The sequence below is a fragment of the Tachysurus fulvidraco genome, chromosome 4, assembly GCF_022655615.1.
Source record: "Tachysurus fulvidraco isolate hzauxx_2018 chromosome 4, HZAU_PFXX_2.0, whole genome shotgun sequence".
Lineage (NCBI taxonomy): Eukaryota > Metazoa > Chordata > Actinopteri > Siluriformes > Bagridae > Tachysurus > Tachysurus fulvidraco.
In genome coordinates, this window is record NC_062521.1 from 654,837 (window position 1) to 679,461 (window position 24,625).

Below are 24,625 nucleotides of genomic sequence, written 5' to 3' on the forward strand. Positions count from 1 at the left end.
CTCTACACTACAGTATACACTCTACACTACACACTATACACTACAGTATACACTCTACACTACAGTATACACTCTACACTACAGTATACACTCTACACTACACACTATACACTACAGTATACACTCTACACTACAGTATACACTCTACACTACAGTATACACTCTACACTGCACACTATACACTACAGTATACACTCTACACTGCACACTATACACTACAGTATACACTCTACACTACAGTATACACTATACACTACAGTATACACTCTACACTGCACACTCTACACTACAGTATACACTCTACACTACAGTATACACTCTACACTGCACACTATACACTACAGTATACACTCTACACTGCACACTATACACTACAGTATACACTCTACACTACACACTATACACTACAGTATACACTCTACACTGCACACTCTACACTACAGTATACACTCTACACTGCACACTACAGTATACACTCTACACTACAGTATACACTCTACACTACAGTATACACTCTACACTACACACTATACACTACAGTATACACTCTACACTACAGTATACACTATACACTACAGTATACACTCTACACTGCACACTATACACTACAGTATACACTCTACACTACACACTCTACACTACAGTATACACTCTACACTGCACACTACAGTATACACTCTACACTGCACACTACACTATACACTCTACACTACACACTATACACTACAGTATACACTGCACACTACAGTATACACTCTACACTACAGTATACACTCTACACTACAGTATACACTCTACACTGCACACTATACACTACAGTATACACTCTACACTGCACACTATACACTACAGTATACACTCTACACTACACACTATACACTACAGTATACACTCTACACTACAGTATACACTCTACACTACAGTATACACTCTACACTACACACTATACACTACAGTATACACTCTACACTGCACACTATACACTACAGTATACACTCTACACTACACACTATACACTACAGTATACACTCTACACTACAGTATACACTATACACTACAGTATACACTCTACACTGCACACTATACACTACAGTATACACTGCACACTACAGTATACACTCTACACTGCACACTATACACTACAGTATACACTCTACACTACAGTATACACTCTACACTACACACTATACACTACAGTATACACTCTACACTGCACACTCTACACTACAGTATACACTCTACACTACACACTATACACTACAGTATACACTCTACACTGCACACTATACACTACAGTATACACTCTACACTACAGTATACACTCTACACTACACACTATACACTACAGTATACACTCTACACTACAGTATACACTCTACACTGCACACTATACACTACAGTATACACTCTACACTGCACACTATACACTACAGTATACACTCTACACTACACACTATACACTACAGTATACACTCTACACTGCACACTCTACACTACAGTATACACTCTACACTGCACACTACAGTATACACTCTACACTACAGTATACACTCTACACTACACACTATACACTACAGTATACACTCTACACTACAGTATACACTATACACTACAGTATACACTCTACACTGCACACTATACACTACAGTATACACTCTACACTACACACTCTACACTACAGTATACACTCTACACTGCACACTACAGTATACACTCTACACTGCACACTACACTATACACTCTACACTACACACTATACACTACAGTATACACTGCACACTACAGTATACACTCTACACTACAGTATACACTCTACACTGCACACTATACACTACAGTATACACTCTACACTGCACACTATACACTACAGTATACACTCTACACTACACACTATACACTACAGTATACACTCTACACTACAGTATACACTCTACACTACAGTATACACTCTACACTGCACACTATACACTACAGTATACACTCTACACTGCACACTATACACTACAGTATACACTCTACACTGCACACTATACACTACAGTATACACTCTACACTACACACTATACACTACAGTATACACTCTACACTACAGTATACACTATACACTACAGTATACACTCTACACTGCACACTATACACTACAGTATACACTGCACACTACAGTATACACTCTACACTGCACACTATACACTACTATTAACACACACTGTATGTCTATAGACCTGTCTGACTTTTGTGTATATCTGTAGTACGTATTACTGCTTTTTACATTATTTTACCTTGTATCATGATGTGCACAGAAAATAATGCATTTGTTTCTATATCAGATCCTCTGTGATGTCGTCCAGCTGGATGACTAAAGCGCCACCTGGTGGACAAAGCAACTCATCACACAATCTCAGTTAGGTGAGTGTTATGTGCACGTGCGGCCTTTATTCTGCCTCTGTTTTGTTATTTATATAAGAAATGTGAGTTTTTACTGAGCTATACTCACAGATAAAAGTGTAGAAAACAAACTAAGATGGCTTTTGGACCTTTAATTAGAGGAAGTAAAGCAGCTGTAAGATTTATTTAAGGTGAAAATTGTTTGTAATTTAGATTTATTTTCTAACACTCAGTACATACAGGACAAACATGGGCTTATTATCCAGTCAAAGGAGATCAAAACAAACAGGTCCAACAACTCTACATGCTTTTAATACAAAACGTTATAGACAATAACAGATAAAAGGGAAAATGTTGGTATCGTTAGTCACAATAGAAACAAAACTGTGCGCGTGAAGGAAATCTTCTTCCTGGCAAACATCTCGTCTTTCACACGACTCATTAACCCCCCCCTCCCCTCCCCCCCCCTTCATTCCCTTAAACCTTTTTAAAAAGCCTCTTTGTTCCCTTCCTGACCGGATGTTTCACTTGGTCGTGAATGAGCAAAGCTTTTGAGCGCGAGGATCCTGCAGCGGCCCGCGGTCTCCGGGGGCAACCAAGCAACATAGGAGTCGGTTCGGAATCTGCTTGCAAATGTCGGGGGGGGAAAAGGAGTCGCCTCCGAGAATCGATTCCGTACAATAGATTATAAAGGTGTTTGCCGATAACTCTCATGATTTGTAGTCTGAATTTAACTATTTACTTATTTATTTTTTAAATGAAAAAGTCAAATGTGACCTTTAAGCAATGGACGCAATAGTATACAGCTGTAAATTATTATAAACAAGGCTCTGGGTGGAGAATATGATTTATTACAATATATGTTTATCAGATTATTCAGCAGAATACAATACATATAATATCACAAAAAAATATAATGTCAAAATAAATCTAAATATTAGTCCAATACTTAGGGATAATCTGACTGTGTGAATGATGTGTGTGGAAAAAGACACCGAAGCAGAATCGACTGAAGGAGAATCGATTCTCTGCCTCAGCGAATCGACTCGCAGTGCTAGCAGAAGGTGATCGGATGTGAGGGGACGCGCGTGGAGATTTCCGCACTGTCATGACAACCGTCGCGCAGTGTTACTTACACAACAGCACGGGATGACGTGTACAACAATTCCTGAAATTGTCCGCGTTTGCGTGCAGTTCAGTTTCCTATCTTAGTCGAAAGCTTGTGCACTTTGAAGGATGGACCGCAAAGTCAGCATCAGACGCGCCACGTCGGCCGGTTACCGCTTACCGGAGCGCACGAGCGTCCCTCTGGCCTCTCAGTCCACGGTGTCCGTGAGAAAACCACCGCGGAGCGCGCCGAGGAACACGAGCGAGACGCCGGCGTGGCGGGACCCGGACAGCCTAGACCCGGTGAAGCAGGACCGGGTGTGGAGAGAGCTGGTGCGCGTGGAGACAGACAAGGTTAAAGAATGGTAACGTAGCGATGCTTCATGATCTTTCACTTCTCTCTATGGACCGACCTTCTTCTGTGTCAGCACTTAAAAGTGACACGTCGTTTCGCTGTCATTCGATACGGAAAGGTTCGCGGTTGACCGCGTGCCCCGTGTACGGTGTGCGTTACACGGTTGCTTGGTCCCGCGCGCGGTGCTAAAGCCGTGGATACTGTAAACACACACACACCACACACACACACACACACACACACACACACACACACACACACACACACACACACACACACACACACACACACACACACCAGTTTTATATCACTCATATGGTCGGTAATGGTTTGTGTGTTAAAATCTTAAAAAAGGAAAGAAAAGGATTTTAATAATGAATATGAGCTCACAGGTCAGACTCCCAGCTTCCATTTCAGGCTGTTTACATTCACATCCAGTGGATCAGACACGACTTGTGCTCCAGCAGCAGCTTTAATCTCTAACTGGAGTGATGTAGAAGTGTGCAGTAACAGTACAAAGTCCATTCTAGGAGACCTTTTAGAACTAGTTCTAACTTTTTCCCCTGTTTATGATTTACTTGTAATAGCTCTGGGATTTTTTTTTGTTCTCAGGGAAAAGAACTGGAGTTTTCTGAAAGACTTTGATCAGCTGGTAAGGAAGCACACATCTTCTCACACTTCTGTTCATCTCCAACATGTTGAGGGGCATTTTTACCTTTTAGGGTCACCTCACAACAGACAGCTGGAGTTTCTACTGTGTTGAGGTTTACTTAGCTTTTTAATGCTACATGCCCTGACATGCTAGGTTTGTAAGCTAGAAATATTTAGCATTGGGAATATAAAGCATTTTTTGCAATGAATATATTATTGTTATATTAACTTGATGTTTAGGGTCGACCCAGGACAGAGGAGCCGCTCCCCAGCTCCGTCTCTCTGTACTCTGACACACTGCCCAACACCAGCAACCAGATATTCGGCAGTCGCATGTGCACTGAACTTGGTAAAGAGCTGATGCGAATGGACAAGCTGCTAATGCTAACTGTGACGCACCAAAAGACCAAAGCGAGTCCTGAAATGCAGCCCTGCTGACACCAGGTCTCCGTCCAACCCCGAGGTCTGAGCAGCACAGAGACACACGTGTTTGTAGTTTTTACAATTTACCAACATAACAAGTTTAATTAGTAAAACTGATGGATTGATGAAGAAGATGCAAAGAAGATGAAGATTTTTTACTTCTCTACCTGCTGGTCAGCTGTTTTACTGTTTAGATTTTACACATTATAGTTTCATTTATTTCTACACTGGCAGAACCTCGTCCTCTTCTACACTAGCAGAACCTCGTCCTCTTCTACACTAGCAGAACCTCGTCCTCTTCTACACTAGCAGCACCTCGTCCTCTTCTACACCAACAGAGCCCTGATAGTGCTTTACAAAGCTACAATAATAGGCGCTACATGTAAGCTTGAGATTAGTTTACTAATATTTATACAGTTTATTTATGAACAGAAAGTAGCTGATGTCGTAATCACGTCTTGCAGATGTAGTGAACCCGCTGCTATGGTTATGTTCAGTAGGAAAGCAGCAGGACTCCACAGTTACAGCTGGAATTATCAGTATAATGTAAATGTAGATGCATGTAAATGTAACAGAAATATATTTCTCATATATCAGTCGATCAAGTCAAGTAGCTAATGCTAACGTATATTTTATAAAAAGTGCATAAAATATATAAGTGAAACATTTACCAAAACATTTCCTGTTTCTTAACAATGTGCCAGAATTGTGGCCATTCTGTATAGCCTGTGTTTTAGCTCCTCTATTCAACAGGCTTTTCCCTATTTAGTACCCTTTAGTACACCTAAACACAGCAGCAGTGGAGCAGGAGCTAAAGTCGTCCTTGTGAGTCAAATTCCTGCAATGGAAATGCACAGAAAATTCCTGACAATCTTCTGCTTCCTTGTGTTCTAATGATGAGCAGCGATGCATGTAGATATCGCGTGCTTCTGTCTTTCTGTAAGATCACATTTACTTTCATTTTTTGGCTTCTTATATAAATAAGTAAAATATAGAAGTTCTTGTATCGGATTTACATCATTGTGTACAAGAGAAAACTCACACAGTGAAAAAACAGGGATTTTAATTTTGTATTGTTTGACTTTTCCACCTGCTTTCTCACCGTCACTGTTAACAGGTTAAACCTTGTTTTTTATTTTGTTCCTCCGAATGCTGTCGAGTGTGTGGGAGTTTCTTATCAGCAGCTTTCAGATAGAAGGAGAACGTGGGTGACGGAGGTGGGATCACACGGAGCGTCTGGCATGTTCACGTCTAACGTCTTCCAGTAAAATGCTTCTGATGCCTCCTCTGATTTTGCCTTGACTCATCGCCCACTGACTCACATCTCTGTGGAAAACAGGTGCACTGAGGATTAAAACCCACGCTCAAATCTGCTTTTGTTTTAATTCTATACGACAATCATCAAAGATGTAGAGCTGTTTCTGTAAAATTAGGATGGAGGTGCTTTCTAATTCTCTGCCAAATCTCAATAAAGAATCTGACGAAAGTTTTTTGTGCCGTTACATTTGTCTCTGTGAAATGTTGTCTTTTTATAATCAGTGTTTTAGGTTACAGATAAAACTCTACGGTGCAGAGACACGACATGTTTAATGAGAAGGTTTCACTCTGATTTCTGATTGGACCCAAACAAACAGGACATATTTAGCTTCATTACATACATTATAACATTTTAAAATGAACATTTAAATAGTTAGCTATACTTAGCAAATACATTAACTTTACTGATATAAAATTTACATATTGTCCTTTTAATTTAGCAATTAAAAAGCAGCTGCATTGCTAGGTCTATTTTAATTACTTGTGTAATAAGTCTTTTTTTTTAATGACTTTCTTCAGAAGGTTTTACATGTACAAAGTTTGATGGTGGAAAATAAATCTGTGTAAGTTGATCATTATTGTCCTGTAACACGAGTGAGCGCGTGCTCGGTCCACTAGAGGGCGCTGTGCTTAATGGTTTAGACGCGCGAGAGAAGCGGAATGTAGAATTAAATAAATAATAAAACTTACATAAAAGTAAATTCCGCTTTATATCAAATTAAGTTAAATCAGATCGCGATTTGAATTTTACTGTTTCCTTTCTCCGGGAAGCTGATGCTTTAGTTCTGGCTGTTAATTAGAGAAAAACTTTGTTATTAAAACTTTGTTATTAAAACTTTGTACATTATTGTTGTGTTGTGTTTTGTGTTACGTTATTCAGTGTAATCATGTACACAATTCACCAAACAGGTTTAATGTTTATTGATTGAAACAAAGATGAAAACATGTACTTATTTACATGTGTGTGTGTGTGTGTGTTTTGTGAGACTAATGATTCTTAAATAGTTTTTATATAGTTTTAATAGTCTTAAATAGCACCAAATAAGCTATTATTATTATTATTATTATTATTATTATTATTATTATTATTATTATTATAAGATTGAATGTATTGTACATTGTGATAATTATAACATTTATATTTGTATAGATAATAATAACGAATTTCTGAAACATGTGTAACTGTACAACATAATAATCATCATAATAATAAAAACATCTGGATTTTCCTCCTTACTGATGGTTCAGAAGTTTCTCATGTTCCGGTTTATACCTAAACATCTTTCCCTGGTCTTTTTAACCTCATCAGCTCTGTTGAAAACACAAACTAAACACTGGGGCTTCATTTCTGCCTTAAACAGAGGCTCATGGGTAAAGGAACGTTGCCGTCGTGTTTGGTGACGTCACAGGAAAAATAGCTCTAAGGGAACTGCTGGAATACCGAGGAAGCGTGCAGCGTTCAAGCGCGCCGCTACATTTCAAACTTCCGGATTGGAGTTTTTCCCTCAAATTTTAACACGTGCAGTCCGATTATATGAGGTCAGAAATGACTGGCAGTGTGTGTGACTGTATGTGTGTTCATTTAAAGATGAGTAAACATTCTGTGTTTGTCCTGGAACATTCACCAGTGACACGTTTCCTAAAGGAAAAGATTTCATGAGGAATTTTATTCCCAACACCGAGTTTATGTGTAAAAACGACTCTGGAAACTAGGTGTTAATAAGGATCAAAGCAAATGAATGCTAGATTTATTTATTATTTATATTCTCCCTTTAATATTTGACGTATGTTTGACGTGTTCCTGTAGATGATATTTCACGTGTACCTGTGGATGATATTTCACGTGTTCCTGTGGATGATATTTCACGTGTACCTGTGGATGATATTGACGTGTACATGTGGATGATATTGACGTGTACTTGTGGATGATATTGACGTGTACGTGTGGATGATATTTGACGTGTACGTGTGGATAATATTTCACGTGTACCTGTGGATGATATTTCACGTATGTTTGACGTGTACGTGTGGATGATATTTGACGTGTACCTGTGGATGATATTTGACGTGTGCGTGTGGATGATATTGACGTGTACGTGTGGATGATATTTGACGTGTACGTGTGGATGATATGTAACGTGTACGTGTGGATGATATTGACGTGTACATGTGGATATAGAGGTTGGTGTTAAAGGGACGCTTTAAAGACTCTACTTTCACTTCTACGTAAAGACACAAAAGGGACCCAGTGTTTAGGGACAGTGAGGTTTAGTTGTAAATGGACGAGAGACACACAGAGAAGATGGAACAGTGATGTACAGCAAGAGGAGGAACATAACAGTGTGTGTAGAGATGAAGGGTTTAGAGTTCACAAGGATTAAACTTCTGGTGTGGTTCCAGGACGAGAACCTGGTTTGTACCTTTACTGCGTGTTCTTTGCATGAGAAAAGTGTGAAAAGTGGTTATTAAGCTTCCTTTTTTAGGTGAAAGATGGAGAGAACATTGTCCCCTTGTTTGTACGGAAACTCCGGTTAGACGCCGTTATTCTTTGCGCGCGAGCTCCTAACTCGTATTTACGGTAATGTCAGTATAAGCTCTTGAACGCTGCATCGTTGTGGTAGCGAAGACGTGAGCGGACAAAAGGCGAGCTGGGAAATTCACAAACGTGATGAATTAATCAGCGAGAATGTCTCGTTTTCCCCAAACCGCTATCTCTCCGTTTTAGACACGAATCTGTCTCGCGATCCGCTGGAGGACTTTGATGGAGAGACTCGGAAAGAGGCGACGGAAAAGCGTCAAGGCGGAAAAATCCATCCGAAGACGAATAAACGGCTGAAAAGAGAGAAGAGTCAAGAGAGAGGGAAGAAACTGGGAAGAGGGGAGGGATAGAAAACGCCCTATTCAACACCCCTCTCCCAAAAACACCCCATTAAACCCCAGAGTTTGTTGGCGATCAGAGGAAAGAGACATGAAGCGACTTCGGGTCCTGACCGACTTCGGGTCCTGACCGACTTCGGGTCCTGACCGACTTCGGGTCCTGACCGACTTCGGGTCCTGACCGACGTCTCCAACTTAATTGGAGGAACATTTCCGGTTGGATTAATCCACATTTCCCTGCTGGTGGGAGATCCTACAAACCCTACAGGCCAAAGAGGAGTTCCATTTGTTGTCTTTATGGTTTTAATGCAACGCTCTCGCGCAGGAATCTGATCTTCCGAGCATTGTCCAATCTAAGGATCTGATCTGATGATGTCTTTGGGAGCCGAAAGCAGGATGGAGAAGCGGCTGAAGAAACTGGAGGCCATGATCAGGGACCCGCGCTCTGCCGTCAACCTGGAAAGTTTACTGGTGAGTTGTTATGAAGTTTCATGATGTTTTATGAACTTTTATGATGTTTCCTAAACTCCAAGGCGCCTTTTCTCTTTGCCCGGTTTCAGTGTTTCCGGTCCTCTGACAAAAAAGCTAACAGTGTAACAGTGTAACTGTAGACCAGAGATATGTGGAATCTGTGTGTGTGTGTTTCTGTCTGTGCATCTGTGTGTGTTTATATTTGTTTATCACCTGTGTGTGTGTGTGTGTGTGTGTGTGTGTTTCTTATCACCTGTGTGTGTGTGTGTGTGTGTGTGTGTGTGTGTGTGTGTGTTTATCATCTTGGCTCAGAGGGTAGTTTAGTTCGAGCTCGCGCTCCTTTGGACAGACTGTTCTGTCTTCATCATCATCCTCCTCCTCCTCGCGCACCAAATATAGTCATATCGTTGGCCGAACATTGTCAGTGCTCACTGCTTCTCGCAGGCTGTCGATCTGTTGTTGTTATTGTTGTGTTATTGTCGGTGGCGTGTTTGTCCGCGTGCAGGTCACGTTTGCAGAGGCTCCGTGCACGCAGTGCTGATCATATTTAACGCGTAACAATGCGCTTATTTACTCATCTTATGCATGCGAGTGTTTATTCTGTTTAAGATGCCCGAAGATGAAACATGTCAGGACGCGTGCCGACGCCTGGACCTGTCCGGAAGTCGTGCTGACTCAGTTTCCCGCCAGCACGCGGGGGAAAAAATCTGTTCTGATCTTACTTCCACTTTCCCCCTCCTAGTTTTCATTCCCATATCAGAACCAGGGATCTCTCTCTCTCTCTCCCTCTCTCTCTCTCCCTCTCTCTCTCTCTCTCTCTCTCTCTCTGTGTGTGTGGAGATGATGCCCAGTATCTTGTGCTATCTGAGAACTGTCATAACAGCAGAAAAAGTGGATCAGATTAATCTATCTAGGATTCAGGATGGTTTCAGACCAAAAGCAACATATTTGAACTCTTCTCCAAATCCACACTTTGTAACATTTCACCAAACAGTTTACAGTGACGCTGCAGATCCTGTTGCTTGGTTAAAAGGCTCAGGTTGGGTTTATTTCTCACATCGATCTGATTGGAATAAAGCTATAAATCTGAAACAGATCTTCTGTCACGTCTCCCATCCTGTTGTGCAGCGCTTTGTGTTTTGGCTTGGGCTGAAATTCGTTGCTGAAGCAGCACACGAGTGGTCAGAGGAGTGAAAGATCAGACTGTAAGCGTTCATACACACACACACACACACACACACACACACACACATACACACACACAAACCTGCAGGACAGCGATGGAAACTGACTCATGTACAAGGGACAGTGCAGAGTGAGGATACTTCAGACTGATGTCTGCGTCCTGTCTGTTTGTCTTTTGTTGAACCACAGCGATGCTGCTCTGGTGAAACGTTTCTGTCCTTTTGCCAGCATGATGTAGACATGGGAGTGGGATATGGCTCAGGTCTGATCTGTATCACCATGTTGGCGTTCCTGCGTGATGTTTGTGTGTGATGTCATATGGACGGCATGGAGCTGTGACATAGTTGTGACATGTTTTAGCTGCTAATTTGTTGGTGGATGCTGTAAGTCTGAGAAACCAGTGAACCCAGAGGAGACCCTCAAAAACCCCTGAGCACAGACACAGATCCCCAAGCTCCAGGTGGACCCAGAGAACCTGGAGCTATGAATATTCATTAAAATAATTCCTAAAGTTTTTTCCTGACTCTGTTACTCCGTCCACCACGACCTGCTCCGAGTGGACCTCACTAATCCAGACAGTTCTCACTGAGAGAGAGAGAGAGAGAGAGAGAGAGAGCGCTGGTGATGTCCTGTCCATGCCGGCTTTGCTAAAGAGAGCACTGAGATGCTTCGAGGACTCTCGGGAGTGTTTGTGTAGATTGGATGTGTATTAAAAACTCCAGCAACTTGTTTCTCATCATTAATGCAGTGCTTATGGTGTGAGAGTCAGTGTGTGAGAGCACAAAAACACACACATTAACACTTTTAGACTGTTTGGGGAATTCACCCATAACACACACATGCACTACAATACTGCTGAAGTAAAGTGTGTGTGTGTGTGTGTGTGTGTGTGTGTGAGAGAGAGAGAGAGAGAGGTCCAATGTTTCCACACATCACTCAGTGTTTCAGCTCCTTAACACACACTTCATGAGTCTAAAAGTGTGTGCTAGTGAGGTTAAAGTGTGTGTGTGTGTGTGTGTGTGTGTGTGTGTGTGTGTGTGTGTGTGTGTGTGTGTGTGTGGTTTTATGCTTATTATGGCAAAACTAGCTCACACAAGCTGCCTCGGTTACCATGGCAATGTCAGGATCAGATAGTAGCTGATACTCGGAGCTTTGATATGGACCCCATGTCCATGTAACGCTTAGTGTTAATGTTAAGGTTTACATCAGAAGTGAAACTCCTTAAATGCACGGAACACTCGGTCTGATCCCCGGAATATCAGCAGACCTGACGAAGTTTGTGCAGTTTGGGTGCAAACGCTGAAATATGAGAGGTTTGTCTCACTTGTCTCATCTCTCAAACACACACCTTTGCTTTAGTACGACAGCTGAACCAGACGACTCAAAGAACTTTGATCAACTGATATCGGTGTGTGACGATTTGAGCTCTCTGATGTGAACTGATCCCCTGGAAGCCCCGCCCCCTCGGACTCTAGCGCACCTCGATAAGGGAGAGCGTTTTGAGTTGAAATAAAATGGACCGGTGTGAGTTTGCCTTGGTGAACATCTGAGAAGTTCTGGGAACATCACAGTGGCTGTAAAGCGGTCGAAACCCAGCCAGATATTTGAATCAAAAAAATAAAACGCTTCATACTGCGCTAACAGGATGTCATGTGACCTGGACTGGACCCTGGCAACACATTAACATACCCTCAGGATTAAATCAAGTGTGTGTGTGTGTGTGTGTGTGTGTGTGTGTGTGTGTGTAATGAGAGCAGTTCTGAGACACACTGGTGTGTTTATGCCACACGCCTCTTTCGTCAGTGGCCTTGCTGCTCAACGTCAATACCAGAGCCACACGGTCGAGCCAAGCGTCCCGATAATAACTCTGAGCGTGGAGACGTGAGCCAGAGGACTCATCTACTCACTCCTAAGGAATGCAGCAATGAAAATATGTTTAATGAAGACTTCTTTCCTGAAGCGAACTCTCTGCTGAGTCAGACATGTGTTCAGGACAAATCTGCAGTTAACACGTAATTACGCCACGTTCACGTGTGATGAAAGCAAACACTGGAATCGTTTCGGTGTAGAACAAATTCCACACTCCAGCTCATGTGCAGCCGATCGGCCGAGACGTGGTTAGCGTCCAACTTTTTAGCGCTGGCTCTACGAGTCTAACCTCACTTACGTGTGCACGATAACCAGCCGAGATTTAAAAGAACAACGTAAGATGAACGATTTGGTCTTTTTTGTTGTGATAATTGTCACGTTTATTTCTGACGTTGTTCTGACACGTTCACCTTCTGCTAGCTAGTATAACGTCTGCGACTCGGCAGCTGATGCTAGCTCTGAAACTTGGCTTATCTTGTGCTCTGAGACGATGCAGAGGGTCAGAGTTCATTTTAAATATTGGAATGAGAAGAAGGTGGTTCAGGTAAACGTCACCAAAATATTACTGTGATGGAGGATTAGCCTGCTAATGATTAGATGATTAATCGTTTAATCCTCTTACAAAGAGAACTGATTATAGCCTCAGGGTCCTGACCTGTGTGTGTTGTGTGTTAGTGTGTTCCTGCTGCTGAACTGACATGAGTGGAATGACCAGGATGAAGAGCCGAGCCGAGAAGCAGTGTGTAGTGTAGGAGTGAACAGACCTTGTGCTTTAACTCTGTGCCATTTATAGCCATAGGCCCTTTCTGGTTTATCTCAGTGAAGGTGTGTGTGGTGTGTCTGTGTGTGGTGTGTGTGTGTGTGTGTGTGGTGTTACTGGGAACATGTTGGAGCCTTGTCCCTCCTACCTGATAGAGGAACACACACACACACACACACACACACACAATGCTTTTCAAGGCTCAGTATCTTAATTAGAACTTTATTCAGCATTATAAAGCTACTTAGTGTTTAATAGTCAGAGTTACACATTAAACGTACAGCTAACTGTTGTAAAATATGTTAATGGGGATTTACCAAAGCTAGGTTGCTATGCTAGTCACTTTGTCTTTCACTGCAGAACATCCCTGTCTCTCTCTTTCACACACACACACACACACACACACACACACACACACACACACACACACACACACACACACACACACACACACACACACAAGTGAGAGGTGTGTATAAAGTGACCAGTGCAACAGCCAAACAATCACATTATACTGGATAAGTGAATAATCAGCTTGAGTTAATGACTCAATAAATGAAGTTACAATAGTGTGTGTGTGTGTGTGTGTGTGTGTGTGTGTGTGTGTGTGGTAAGAATTGAAGGCCAGTTCTCAAAAATTTAAGTTAATTCTGTAAAATTGTTCTATTTTTTAAAATTCCTTCACATACAGTATGGCACCTGTAACGTTAGCTAGCAATGCTAGTCATTTTCTCTTAGCCATGAAACGTGAAGAATTGATTTCCTTTTTTTTTAAAGCTGAGGTTAAATCTGACCTCCGTCACCGGAGTATGAAGCTGTAAAATCATTATTACATGTAGATCACGTTTGTAACGGCTGTTTCAGGAGAAGAGTGCGATCATCTCGAGCTGTGATGGTGTTGAAGTGTTCATGATGGCTGTTGGCTGGTAGGAATGTTCCAGAAGATAACATCTGATGGAGATGCAGGAGGAAACCTCGAGCCTGGGGTGGAGGTCATTTGGGCAACGATTAACCTGAAGGAAAGAAAAAAACACATTTATTCTGTTGTTTTTCTGTCAGAGTGATGTGTTGTGTATCGTGATGATGGTGATGAGCTCCCAAAAACGTCACAGATCCACTGACTCGCTTCACCGGATTTCCTTCATTCTCTTTAACTATGTAGTGAAGATCGATAGGAGAACGTTATAAACTGTGCTTTATACTGAAGCAGCAGAGATTGTCTATATGTAGCTAATACGGTTAACTTGTTTCGCTGATATCTTATTCCGACAGAGTGAGACGAAACGTAGACGCGGTGAGACGAAACGTAGACACGGTGAGACGCAGAACGTAACGTAGCTGATTTCACACACGTTTCTGTCTTTGACTAGTCAGCGGTCACAGCGGCGTCAGCCGGACAGACTACGAGTTTTTAGGGTTATTAGAACATGTAGAACATGTAGAACATGTCCAGGTGTTAACGCCTCACTGTGTGGATCTCAGAGCATGACGTCATCACGTCATCAGGCCACACCCACCCCGAGTGCACAGAACTCCTGGACTGCGTGTGGTTGAGGCGGGCAGCGGTCGGGAGGACGGCGCTGACACTCGGGAGGTGTTGCTGCTGTGGAGCTCAGAGATAATCTCTCTACAGTCTGGAATGTTGATGACTCTTTATCTCTCTTTCTGTTCCCTTGTGGCTTTTGTGCACAGACCAGAGAGAGTCGACCTGACACGCCGCTCTAGTTCCTCCAACACTACTCACGTAAACCGCTAGCGTTCTCCACCTGGCCTGACCCGAGTGAGGTGGTCTGGCCCGAGTGAGTTGGTCTGGCCCGAGTGAGTTGGTCTGGCCCGAGTGAGGTGGTCTGACCCGAGTGAGGTGGTCTGGCCCGAGTGAGGTGGTCTGGCCCGAGTGAGGTGGTCTGGCCCGAGTGAGGTGGTCTGATTGAGACCAAGTGACAAAGCGATTAGACTCGCAGCAGGAAGTAAATCAGAGAATAAGTGAGATGTTGAAAAATATCGCAGCACGATAGTTCCGAAGTTCCTCGGAAGCCTGAGCCTGGAATTCTGACCCTTAAGTTAGGTGACACTTTATGTAAAAAAGAAATGTCTGAAATGTGTTTTGTAATTGTCGTCGTTTAACATGTGATCGGTTTGTGGCTGCTATTTAACATAAAGGGGCTTTAAAAATGTGTGTTATATTTCTTATGAATCAAAAAGATTCATTTTATTAGATGATTTTATTGGATAAATCACAACTGCACTAAAACTAAACAGCTTTTATAGGTCAAAGGTTAATAATAATAATAATAATAATAATAATAATAATAATGTTTATAGAATAGAAATGAAAGATGACTAAAATGTTATTGTGTAATCGTTGTTTTTTTTTTGCTTGATTTGATCAAATTTTCAGTACAAAATTTATTTGTAATTTATTTAAATTTATTGGACTCCTGAGTGTCGAACATTAAATAATGAAAAATAAATAAACAAATAAATAAATAAATAAATAAATAAAAGCTTAGCGATTAATTGAACAATGATGTTGCAGCAGTTTCACTTCACTCCTGCCAGACGCTGCTGGTCTGATGCTAAAGCTACGCTTCCTTTAACGCTTAGCTTCATTGATCTTTCTAGCTCTAGCGGAGGAATGAAGTAGCTCTGAAGACCCCACAGTCCAATCTAATCCTTCATGATAGTAAGCGTGATGAACTGGATGAACGGCAGGAGCGAGATGGAGGGTAATTTTAGTGCTTAATCAGGTTGAGTGTGCAGTGAGCGCTTTTCTCACTGAGCTGAGTCAGCGTTTCTCGCTGCAGCATGACGAGCTCGGAGGACGAAAAGCGCTGAGCTGCACGGACGAGACTTCACACTGAGCTGTAGATCATAGTGTGAATCAAAGTGTCTTACTGTGCACTTAGTGTGTTGGGGTGTGTGTGTGTGTGTGTGTTTGGTGGGGTTCAATCACAGACTCTTTAACTGTCAGGAGCAGGGAAACATCAGGTCTTACACACTTAGACTTGGGAGGAAATGCTGTGAAATTTAATGCGTTGAGCACAATGTGAGAATCTAGTTGTAAAGAATAGTTTAACTTTTACTGTTATTGATTTGACTGCATCAGATTTCTGTAATGTGTCAGCCTCAAAGTGTGTGTGTGTGTATACGTATATATATGTGTGTGTCTGTGTGTATACGTATATATGTGTATATATGTGTGTGTGTGTGTGGATATGTGAATATTTGTGTGTGTGTGTGTATATACGTAAGTGTGTATTTTTGTGTGTGTGTGTGTATATGTTTGTGTATATTTGTGTGTGTGTGTGTGTGTATATATACGTATGTGTGTATGTTTGTGTGTGTATGTTTGTGTGTGTGTGTGTGTGTGTGTGTGTGTGTGTGTGTGTTGCAGTAGGAGTAAATTACCCGGATGAAAGTCTTGACACTAATGAAATTGGTGGTGATGGTGTAAAGCTCAAGAGCTCATTAATGATGAACGACGTCTAGAAGATCAGCAGCTGTGTGTCGAGCAAAACGTCCAGCAGACGCAGTGTGTGTGTGTGTGTGTGTGTGTGTGTGTGTGTGTGTGTGTGTGTGTGGGGGGGGTGTCTGTGGGGGGGTGTCCTAATATTAACTGTTTTGTTTTTTTGTGATGATTCTTGTTAACTGCTGAGATTAGAGCGATTGATGGTTCTTAAATTGATCTCTCTCTCTCTCTCTCACTAACTGACTCTCTCTCTCTCTCTCTCTCTCTCTCTCTCTCTCACTAACTGACTCTCTCTCACTCACTCACTCTCTCTCTTCATCATGCTCTTTGTCTTGATCGATTTATCTGTAATAAACGAGTGAAGAGAAACATTACAACCTCAGAACTTCTCATACGAGTGTCAGTCTGTGTATAGACGCGGTGCTGAACAACTAATAATTACTTCCTACTATTTCAAATACGCGTGTCCACCCACCAGTCTCTCTCTCTCTCTCTCTCTCTCTCTCTCTCTCTCTTCACTCTCTCCCTCATGGTTTATTTGTCTTCTTTCTTTCTCTCTCTTTCTCCCTCCATATCTTTCTTCTCTTATTTTTATTTTTCTACTTTGCTTCCTGTTCATTTTTATATAGATTTTATTTTTCTCTCCTCTGTTTTTGCTCCCTCTCTTTATTCCTCTCTTCATTTCTTTCCTCCATCTTTGTCTTTCCACTACTGTTCTCGCTCTTTTCTGACTTGTTCTGTCTCCTCCTTTCCTCATTTTCTTTATCTCCCTTCCCCCGCACTCCCTCATTCCCTCACTTATTGTGTGTGTGTGTGTGTGTGTGTGTGTGTGTGTGTGTGTGTGAGAGAGAGAGTGAGAGCAGTAGGGAGAAACACTGCCTTATAAGGTGCTGTGATAGTGGCCTTGTCCATTTTTACACACACACACACACACACACACATACACACACACACACAGCGTTCCTGCTCTTGCCCTCTTGTCCTCCTCACAGAAAAGCAGCGACTTTTTCTCGCTCTCCTCACACTCCCTCGCTCCCTCGCTCACTTCTTCTAAACAGAAACTAAATGTAATAAAACGTCTCACTCGGACCTCGAGGTTACATAAACTTAAAAACATAAAATTATTATTAAGATTAATTAATTAATATTAAGATCTGATTAATCAGAAACTTTTCAAGTCCACAGTTTCTCCTCCTTTATTTAAAGTGGGTGTGGCTAATTATGGCTTTAGGTCTTTTAGCAGAAACCACATCTGAGCTGATGAGCAAAACTGTTAGCCTAGCATGCTAAAGCTAAAGCGTGCTAAAGCTGCTAACTGTCAGTTTGTTACTGAGAGAACTGACCTAGCAAGAGAGCGCTAACCAGCGAGTGCTAACAGGCTAGTGAAGTAGTCTAGCATATTAACAGCGACACGACATTGACAGCAGCTTCATCTTTAATAAAACCTTTTAGAATTTATTTCTGATTCTAGTTTCATTCGTCTGTGATGAGAAAAAAAGCTTCCTGGGATTTAAAATGTTTATGTTTGTGTTTATCATGTGAAATGTTTTACTTAAGGAAAAAGTAGGAAAGTTTGAGTCTGTTCCAGAAAATCAACTTTCAGCTGTGTGTGTGTGTGTGTGTGTGTGTGTGTGTGTGTGTGTGTGTGTGTGTGTGTGAGGGATGATTATGATGGATGTTTAGCATCAGTGTTAACACCTCTGTCTGAGTGTGGGATGATTTAGCGCATTGTGTAACCGTGTGTGTGTGTGTGTGTGTGTGTGTGTGTGTGTGTGTGTGTTCTGTGAGTGACTCATGCTGTACTCATGCTGTGAAAGTGTGACATTGTTCTCGTTTGTTCATCATCTGTCCCTCAGGAGTGAACTCTTAACTAACCTGCCGTTATTCCTGTGATGTTTCCTTTAATAATAAACTCACATTAATGCGATGATCAAAATGAAGTTTGTGTGTTTTATATATTTACATATTTAGGTTTTGTAAATAAAACAATGTGACCGAGAACCACAATCACATCTCTGAGGATTGATCCTGCATGGAATTATCTGCCATTTTTAACGCTAGCAGTTGATGACGCTAGCTGCTGCTGCTGATGACGCTAGCTGCTGATGATGACACTAACTGATGATGACGCTAACTGATGATGATGACGCTAACTGATGATGATGACACTAACTGATGATGATGACGCTAACTGATGATGATGACGACGCTAGCTGCTGATGACACTAGCTGATGATGATGACACTAGCTGCTGCTGCTGATGACACTAACTGATGATGATGCTAGCTGCTGCTGATGATGACACCAGCTGCTGCTGCTGATGACGCTAGCTGATGATGATGACACCAGCTGCTGCTGCGGATGACACCAGCTGCTGCTGCTGATGATGCTAACTGATGATGATGACGCTAACTGCTGCAGCTGATGACGCTAGCTGCTGCAGCTGATGACGCTAGCTGCTGCAGCTGATGACGCTAGCTGCTGCAGCTGATGACGCTAGCTGCTGCTGCTGATGACGCTAGCTGCTGCTGCTGATGACGCTAGCTGCTGCTGCTAATGATGATGATGATGATGATGATGATGATGATGCTAGCTGATGATGATGAAGCTAGCTGGCATCTCAGTTGCAAGCGTTTATCTGCAGGAAGCCGTGTGATGCTGCAGCTGTGATGCTGTAAAACTGCGTTTTCTGTAATAGAGCTAACGATCCGTCGGGTTCGGGATGTTGCCATGGCAGCAGCCCGGCGATGAAGTGAACGAGTGTCATTGCTCGTTACAGCAAAGGGATTGCTGAGGGATTTTTTTTTTAAACATCGACACTGTGAGCAGTCGGAGATACGAGACACTGAGATCTGACGTTCCGGAATAATCCCAGTATCACCATGTCACCGTCCCACTGATCCCAGTGCAGATTCAGTGCAGCAGTTAGATTGTGGGTATTTGTAAATATTTGGATAAATCAATTATTGCAATATAAAAATATCGTATCATAATCGCTCTCGTCATGAAACCGGCATTTTATTTATTTGTTTGTTTGTTTGTTTGTTTGTTTGTTTGTTTATTTGTGGGGTTAAATCTCAATATTCCTATATTTCAGCTCCAAACTGTCATATTCTTTATTATTATTTATACAATTAAATATTTATCATTATATAAATATCTAATTAATATTAATTATATAATTAATTATATAATTTATATATTTTATCATCCATTTATTATACTATTGATTTAATTAATTATTCCTTTTTGTTTTTGACGGCAAAGTATTGGCACCCTTTAGATGGTCCAGCGATGACAGAGAAGCGTCATATGATGGAAAAAGTTTCGTTCAATTTTATTCCTTCCAGATTGTGAATTTGTCAGAATTTTATTTGGGATTTCTGTTATTTTTGGAGCACCAAAGTTTCCTCTCCACACAAATCGGCGCTCGGCGAATTTTGCAGTTGATGAAGAACAGAAGAGAAAGAAGATTTCTGAGGAAGAGCAGGAGAAACGGTGGAGTTGAGGTTGTATAGCTGTGTGTTGAAGCTCTGGTGCTGCTGGATGGAGATTCTGGGGCTTTAGAGTTGCTCTGTTTCGCTCCAGGTTTCCCCGCTCCCTCCTCCTCCTCCTCCTCCTCCTCCTCCTCCTCCTCTCTGTAATCGTTCCAGCTGCTATTTTTAAGCGTGGAATCTGGTGTAAAGTGTTTGGGTCGAGCCTTTTATAGCTCTGCTGCACTGGTGTCTTTCTGCTCCGTAGCTGAAGCAGCTCCGTGTGAACAGCTGATTTGTTCGGTTCGAGTGGAAGCCGGAGTGGAAATCCGACTCGTCCCTGATTTAATAAAGCTCTTTCTGTCGCCATGTTATCACGTTAACGTTACGCTGATAAAACCTCACATGACTCTCCTGAGACGTCTCTCCACAGACATCTTTAATAAGCGTCTCCTATTAGATCTGTTTCCATCGATCTTCCTTTTCAGTGATCAATTATTTAATAACGGATCAGGGAACGATGCAGCGGCGCTTTAATGCTGTGGTGTGTGTGTGTGTGTGTGTGTGTGTGCACCGAGCTCCGAGCGATCAGCTTGTATCTGAACAGGAGTCGAGTCTCTGATGTTGTGAGGCTTTGTGTGTTAAAAGCTCAAGTTATTGTTAATGTATTTGTAAATGTAAAATGTTTATATCTGCACACAACACACACACACACACACACACCTGCTGTTATATTTATATCAGCCTGATGCTGTGCGTGTGTGTGTGTGTGTGTGTGCGTGCTTGCGAGGGGAGTTGGTTAAATACTTTGAAACACTTATAAGTCTGACTACATGAACCCAGGTCTGTTGTCTGTTGTGGTTTACATACCAGACTAGATCACCATGGAAACGCTTACCAGGGAACACACACACACACACACACACACACACTCTCTTACTGACACACACACCTTCTCACTCTTCAAAACCATCATCCTAATACTGCATGTTTAACATAGTATTTTAGCCATCCGGAAACACACACACACACACACACACTCACACACACACAGGAAATAACACATTCCGCCTGAGACTCCAGAGAGTGTCATGGATTTCTGTGCTTCCATCATTTCCTGTTTCACTGTCTTTTACGAGAATGTGATTTTACACACACACACACACACACACCCACACACACACACAGTTTGTCTTGATCTTTTAATGACAAAGTATTCACCCCCTATTGGTCCAGATACACGTGATGGAGGATAAACACCATCTATTTATTTCTCTTCGTCTCTTTCAGGATGCCATGAACGCCATGGTGTTGGATCTGAACTTTCCTTCCTTACGCAAAAACAAGAACATCGAAACCTTCTTGAACAGATGTGAGTATTAATGTGAGCTATGAATTTGAGAAACACGTGCAGACACACACACACACACACACACACACACACACACACACACACTCTTTACACAGATGTCATTTGTTTTAGTGTTTAATAGTTTTTTCCTGCAGTGAGTTTTCCCTGAATGTTTCTTTCCCTCCGAACTGAAGGAATAAATTGATTGTTTAACTGGTTGTCAGTTCTCTGGTTAAACTGGCTGGGGGACTGAAAACCCCACCACACACAAGACAGGGGACTTGACTCTAAACCCCACCACACACAAGACAGGGGACTTGACTCTAAACCCCACCACACACAAGACAGGGGACTTGACTCTAAACCCCACCACACACAAGACAGGGGACTTGACTCTAAACCCCACCACACACAAGACAGGGGACTTGACTCTAAACCCCACCACACACAAGACAGGGGACTTGACTCTAAACCCCACCACACACAAGACAGGGGACTTGACTCTAAACCCCACCACACACAAGCCAGGGGACTTGACTCTAAACCCCACCACACACAAGCCAGGGGACTTGACTCTAAACCCCACCACACACAAGCCAGGGGATTTGACTCTAAACCCCACCACACACAAGACAGGGGACTTGACTCTAAACCCCACCACACACAAGCCAGGGGACTTGACTCTAAACCCCACCACACACAAGATGGGGGACTTGACTCTAAACCCCACCACACACAAGACTGGGGACTCGACTATAAACCCTACTGTAAGCAGGATGGGGGACTCGACTATAAACCCTACTGTACACAGGGCGGGGGACTCGACTATAAACCCTATTGTACACAGGGCGGGGGACTCGACTATAAACCCTATTGTACACAGGGCGGGGGACTCGACTATAAACCCAACTGTACACAGGACGGGGGACTCGACTATAAACCCAACTGTACACAGGACGGGTGACTCGACTATAAACCCAACTGTACACAGGACGGGGGACTCGACTATAAACCCAACTGTACACAGGACGGGGGACTCGACTATAAACCCAACTGTACACAGGACGGGGGACTCGACTATAAACCCAACTGTACACAGGACGGGGGACTCGACTATAAACCCTACTGTACACATGATGGGGGACTCGACTATAAACCCTACTGTACATAGGATGGAGGACTCGACTATAAACCCTACTGTACACATGACGGGGGACTCGACTATAAACCCAATTGTACACAGGACGGAGGACTCGACTATAAACCCTACTGTACACAGGACGGGGGACTCTACTATAAACCCTACTGTACACAGGACGGGGGACTCGACTATAAACCCTACTGTACACAGGACAGGGGACTCGACTATAAACCCTACTGTACACAGGACAGGGGACTCGACTATAAACCCTACTGTACACAGGACAGGGGACTCGACTATAAACCCTACTGTACACAGGACAGGTGACTCGACTATAAACCATACTGTACACAGGACGGGGGACTCGACTATAAACCCTACTGTACACAGGACAGGGGACTCGACTATAAACCCTACTGGACATTACAGATACAGCGGTGAGGAGAATCACGATCTGTAAATAAGGGAATAATAAACACAAACCTGAACTAAAGCCGCAGAGACGTTCGTGTGTGTCTCGGTTTAATTTAGAGAAAGTCTCCATCGGCCCTGCATCCCACGTTTCCCCGTTGCCATGGCAACTGTAGTGTTATGTAGTGCAGAGAGAGAATGACTCAACACTCTGACAGTAAATCAACCGACTGGGTGTTTGTTTATCAGACCGTTTCTGTACTTCCATGTAAGTGTGGAGGATCTCCATCTCGCATGAGTTCAGTCTGAGACGTTGGACTTACAAATTAATTCATTTTCATTCATTTATTTTCGTTAATTATTCAATTTTAAACCCAGAAATAAATTACCTGCTTGGTTAAATTCACAAGAGCACCGTTGCTAGGCAACTGGGAAGGATGGAAGTTGAAAGACGCCCCGTGACATTTGTTATAACAGAAGTTTGGTTTAGTTAGTGGGCGAGTTAGTGTGTGATGTACGTGTGTGTGATACAGACAGTGACGTAACGCTGAGACCAGGAACAACTGCAGGACAATTAGCATCAGTCACTAACCTGTGTGTCTGTGTGTGTGTGTGTGTGTCGCTATGTGTGCGTCTCTGTGTCTGTGTGTGTGCGTGTGTGTCGCTATGTGTGCGTCTCTGTGTCTGTGTGTGTGCGTGTGCGTCTCTATGTTTGTGTGTGTGCGTCTCTGTGCCTGTGTTTGTGTGTGTCTGTGTGTGTGTTTGTATGTGTCGCTATGTGTGCGTCTCTGTGTCTGTGTGTGTATCTGTGTGTGTGTGTGTGTGTGTCTGTATGTGTCACTATGTGTGCGTCTCTGTGTCTGTGTGTGTGTGTGTGTGTGTGTGTCTGTATGTGTCGCTATGTGTGCGTCTCTGTGTCTGTGTGTGTATCTGTGTGTGTGTCTGTATGTGCGCTCGTGTCTGTGTTTGTGTGTGCGTCTCTGTGTCTGTGTTTGTGTGTGTCTGTGTGTGTGTCTGTATGTGCGCTTGTGTTTGTGTGTGTGTGTGTTTGCGCTTGTGTCTGTGTTTGTGTGTGTCTGTGTGTGTCACTGTGCGTGCGTGTGTGTGTGTGTGTGTATGCACGTGTGTCTGTGTGCGCGCGTGTCTGTGTGTGTGTCTGTGTATGCACGTGTGTCTGTGTTTGTGTGTGTCACTGTGTGTGTGTGTGTGTGTATGCATGTGTGTGTGTGCGCATGTGTGTGTGTCTGTGTGTGCGTGTGTGTCTGTGTGTGCGCGTGTGTGCCTATGTCGTGTGTGTGCGCGTGTGTGTGTGCGCGCGTGCGTGTGTGTGTGCGCGCGCGTGTGTGTGTGTGTGTGCGCGTGCGCGTGTGTGTGTGTCCG

At 42.8% G+C, this 24,625-nt stretch overlaps 2 protein-coding genes and 1 long non-coding RNA gene across 9 annotated transcripts in view; 2 read left to right on the plus strand and 1 right to left on the minus strand.

The window, feature by feature from the left end:
* Positions 1 to 2,885: 2,885 nt before the first annotated feature.
* On the plus strand, positions 2,886 to 6,423 carry c4h2orf50 (chromosome 4 C2orf50 homolog). Of its 2 annotated transcripts, none has more exons than XM_047812919.1 (4): positions 2,886 to 3,078; positions 3,377 to 3,857; positions 4,460 to 4,499; positions 4,739 to 6,423. In XM_047812919.1, the coding sequence occupies exons 2-4, from the start codon at positions 3,622 to 3,624 to the stop codon at positions 4,934 to 4,936; spliced, it is 474 nt and encodes a 157-aa protein (XP_047668875.1). In that variant the 5' UTR covers positions 2,886 to 3,078; positions 3,377 to 3,621; the 3' UTR covers positions 4,937 to 6,423. The 2 variants fall into 2 exon arrangements, with proteins under 2 accessions (XP_047668875.1, XP_027022468.2); XM_027166667.2 differs by lacking the exon at positions 2,886 to 3,078 and having other exon boundaries at positions 3,092 to 3,857; positions 4,739 to 4,961; positions 5,156 to 6,423.
* LOC113655855 lies at positions 5,968 to 8,080 on the minus strand. The gene is made up of 2 exons (XR_003443817.2): positions 7,476 to 8,080; positions 5,968 to 6,247 (listed from the first exon to the last, which is right to left on the minus strand). It is a non-coding gene; the product is annotated as an uncharacterized LOC113655855 (long non-coding RNA).
* A 525-nt stretch (positions 8,081 to 8,605) lies between these two features.
* Positions 8,606 to 24,625, plus strand: part of rock2a (rho-associated, coiled-coil containing protein kinase 2a) — a 36,868-nt gene continuing 20,848 nt past the window's right edge. For 3 of the 6 annotated variants that reach the window (XM_047812915.1, XM_047812914.1, XM_047812913.1), the window contains exons 1-2: positions 8,822 to 9,586; positions 21,633 to 21,714. In XM_047812915.1, coding sequence (XP_047668871.1) covers positions 9,485 to 9,586; positions 21,633 to 21,714 — 184 coding nt within the window. In that variant the 5' untranslated portion in view covers positions 8,822 to 9,484. Of the gene's footprint in view, positions 9,587 to 21,632; positions 21,715 to 24,625 lie in introns of all 6 variants that reach the window. The other 3 variants (XM_047812911.1, XM_047812910.1, XM_047812912.1) reach the window with 3 other exon arrangements.

Coding starts and splice junctions, on each gene's coding strand:
- c4h2orf50 (XM_047812919.1), top strand. CDS start 3,622: ATGGACCGCAAAGTCAGCATCAGACGCGCCACGTCGGCCGGTTACCGC. Junction 3,858..4,459: donor ACAGACAAGGTTAAAGAATG/GTAACGTAGCGA, acceptor TTTTGTTCTCAG/GGAAAAGAACTGGAGTTTTC. Junction 4,500..4,738: donor TGAAAGACTTTGATCAGCTG/GTAAGGAAGCAC, acceptor CTTGATGTTTAG/GGTCGACCCAGGACAGAGGA.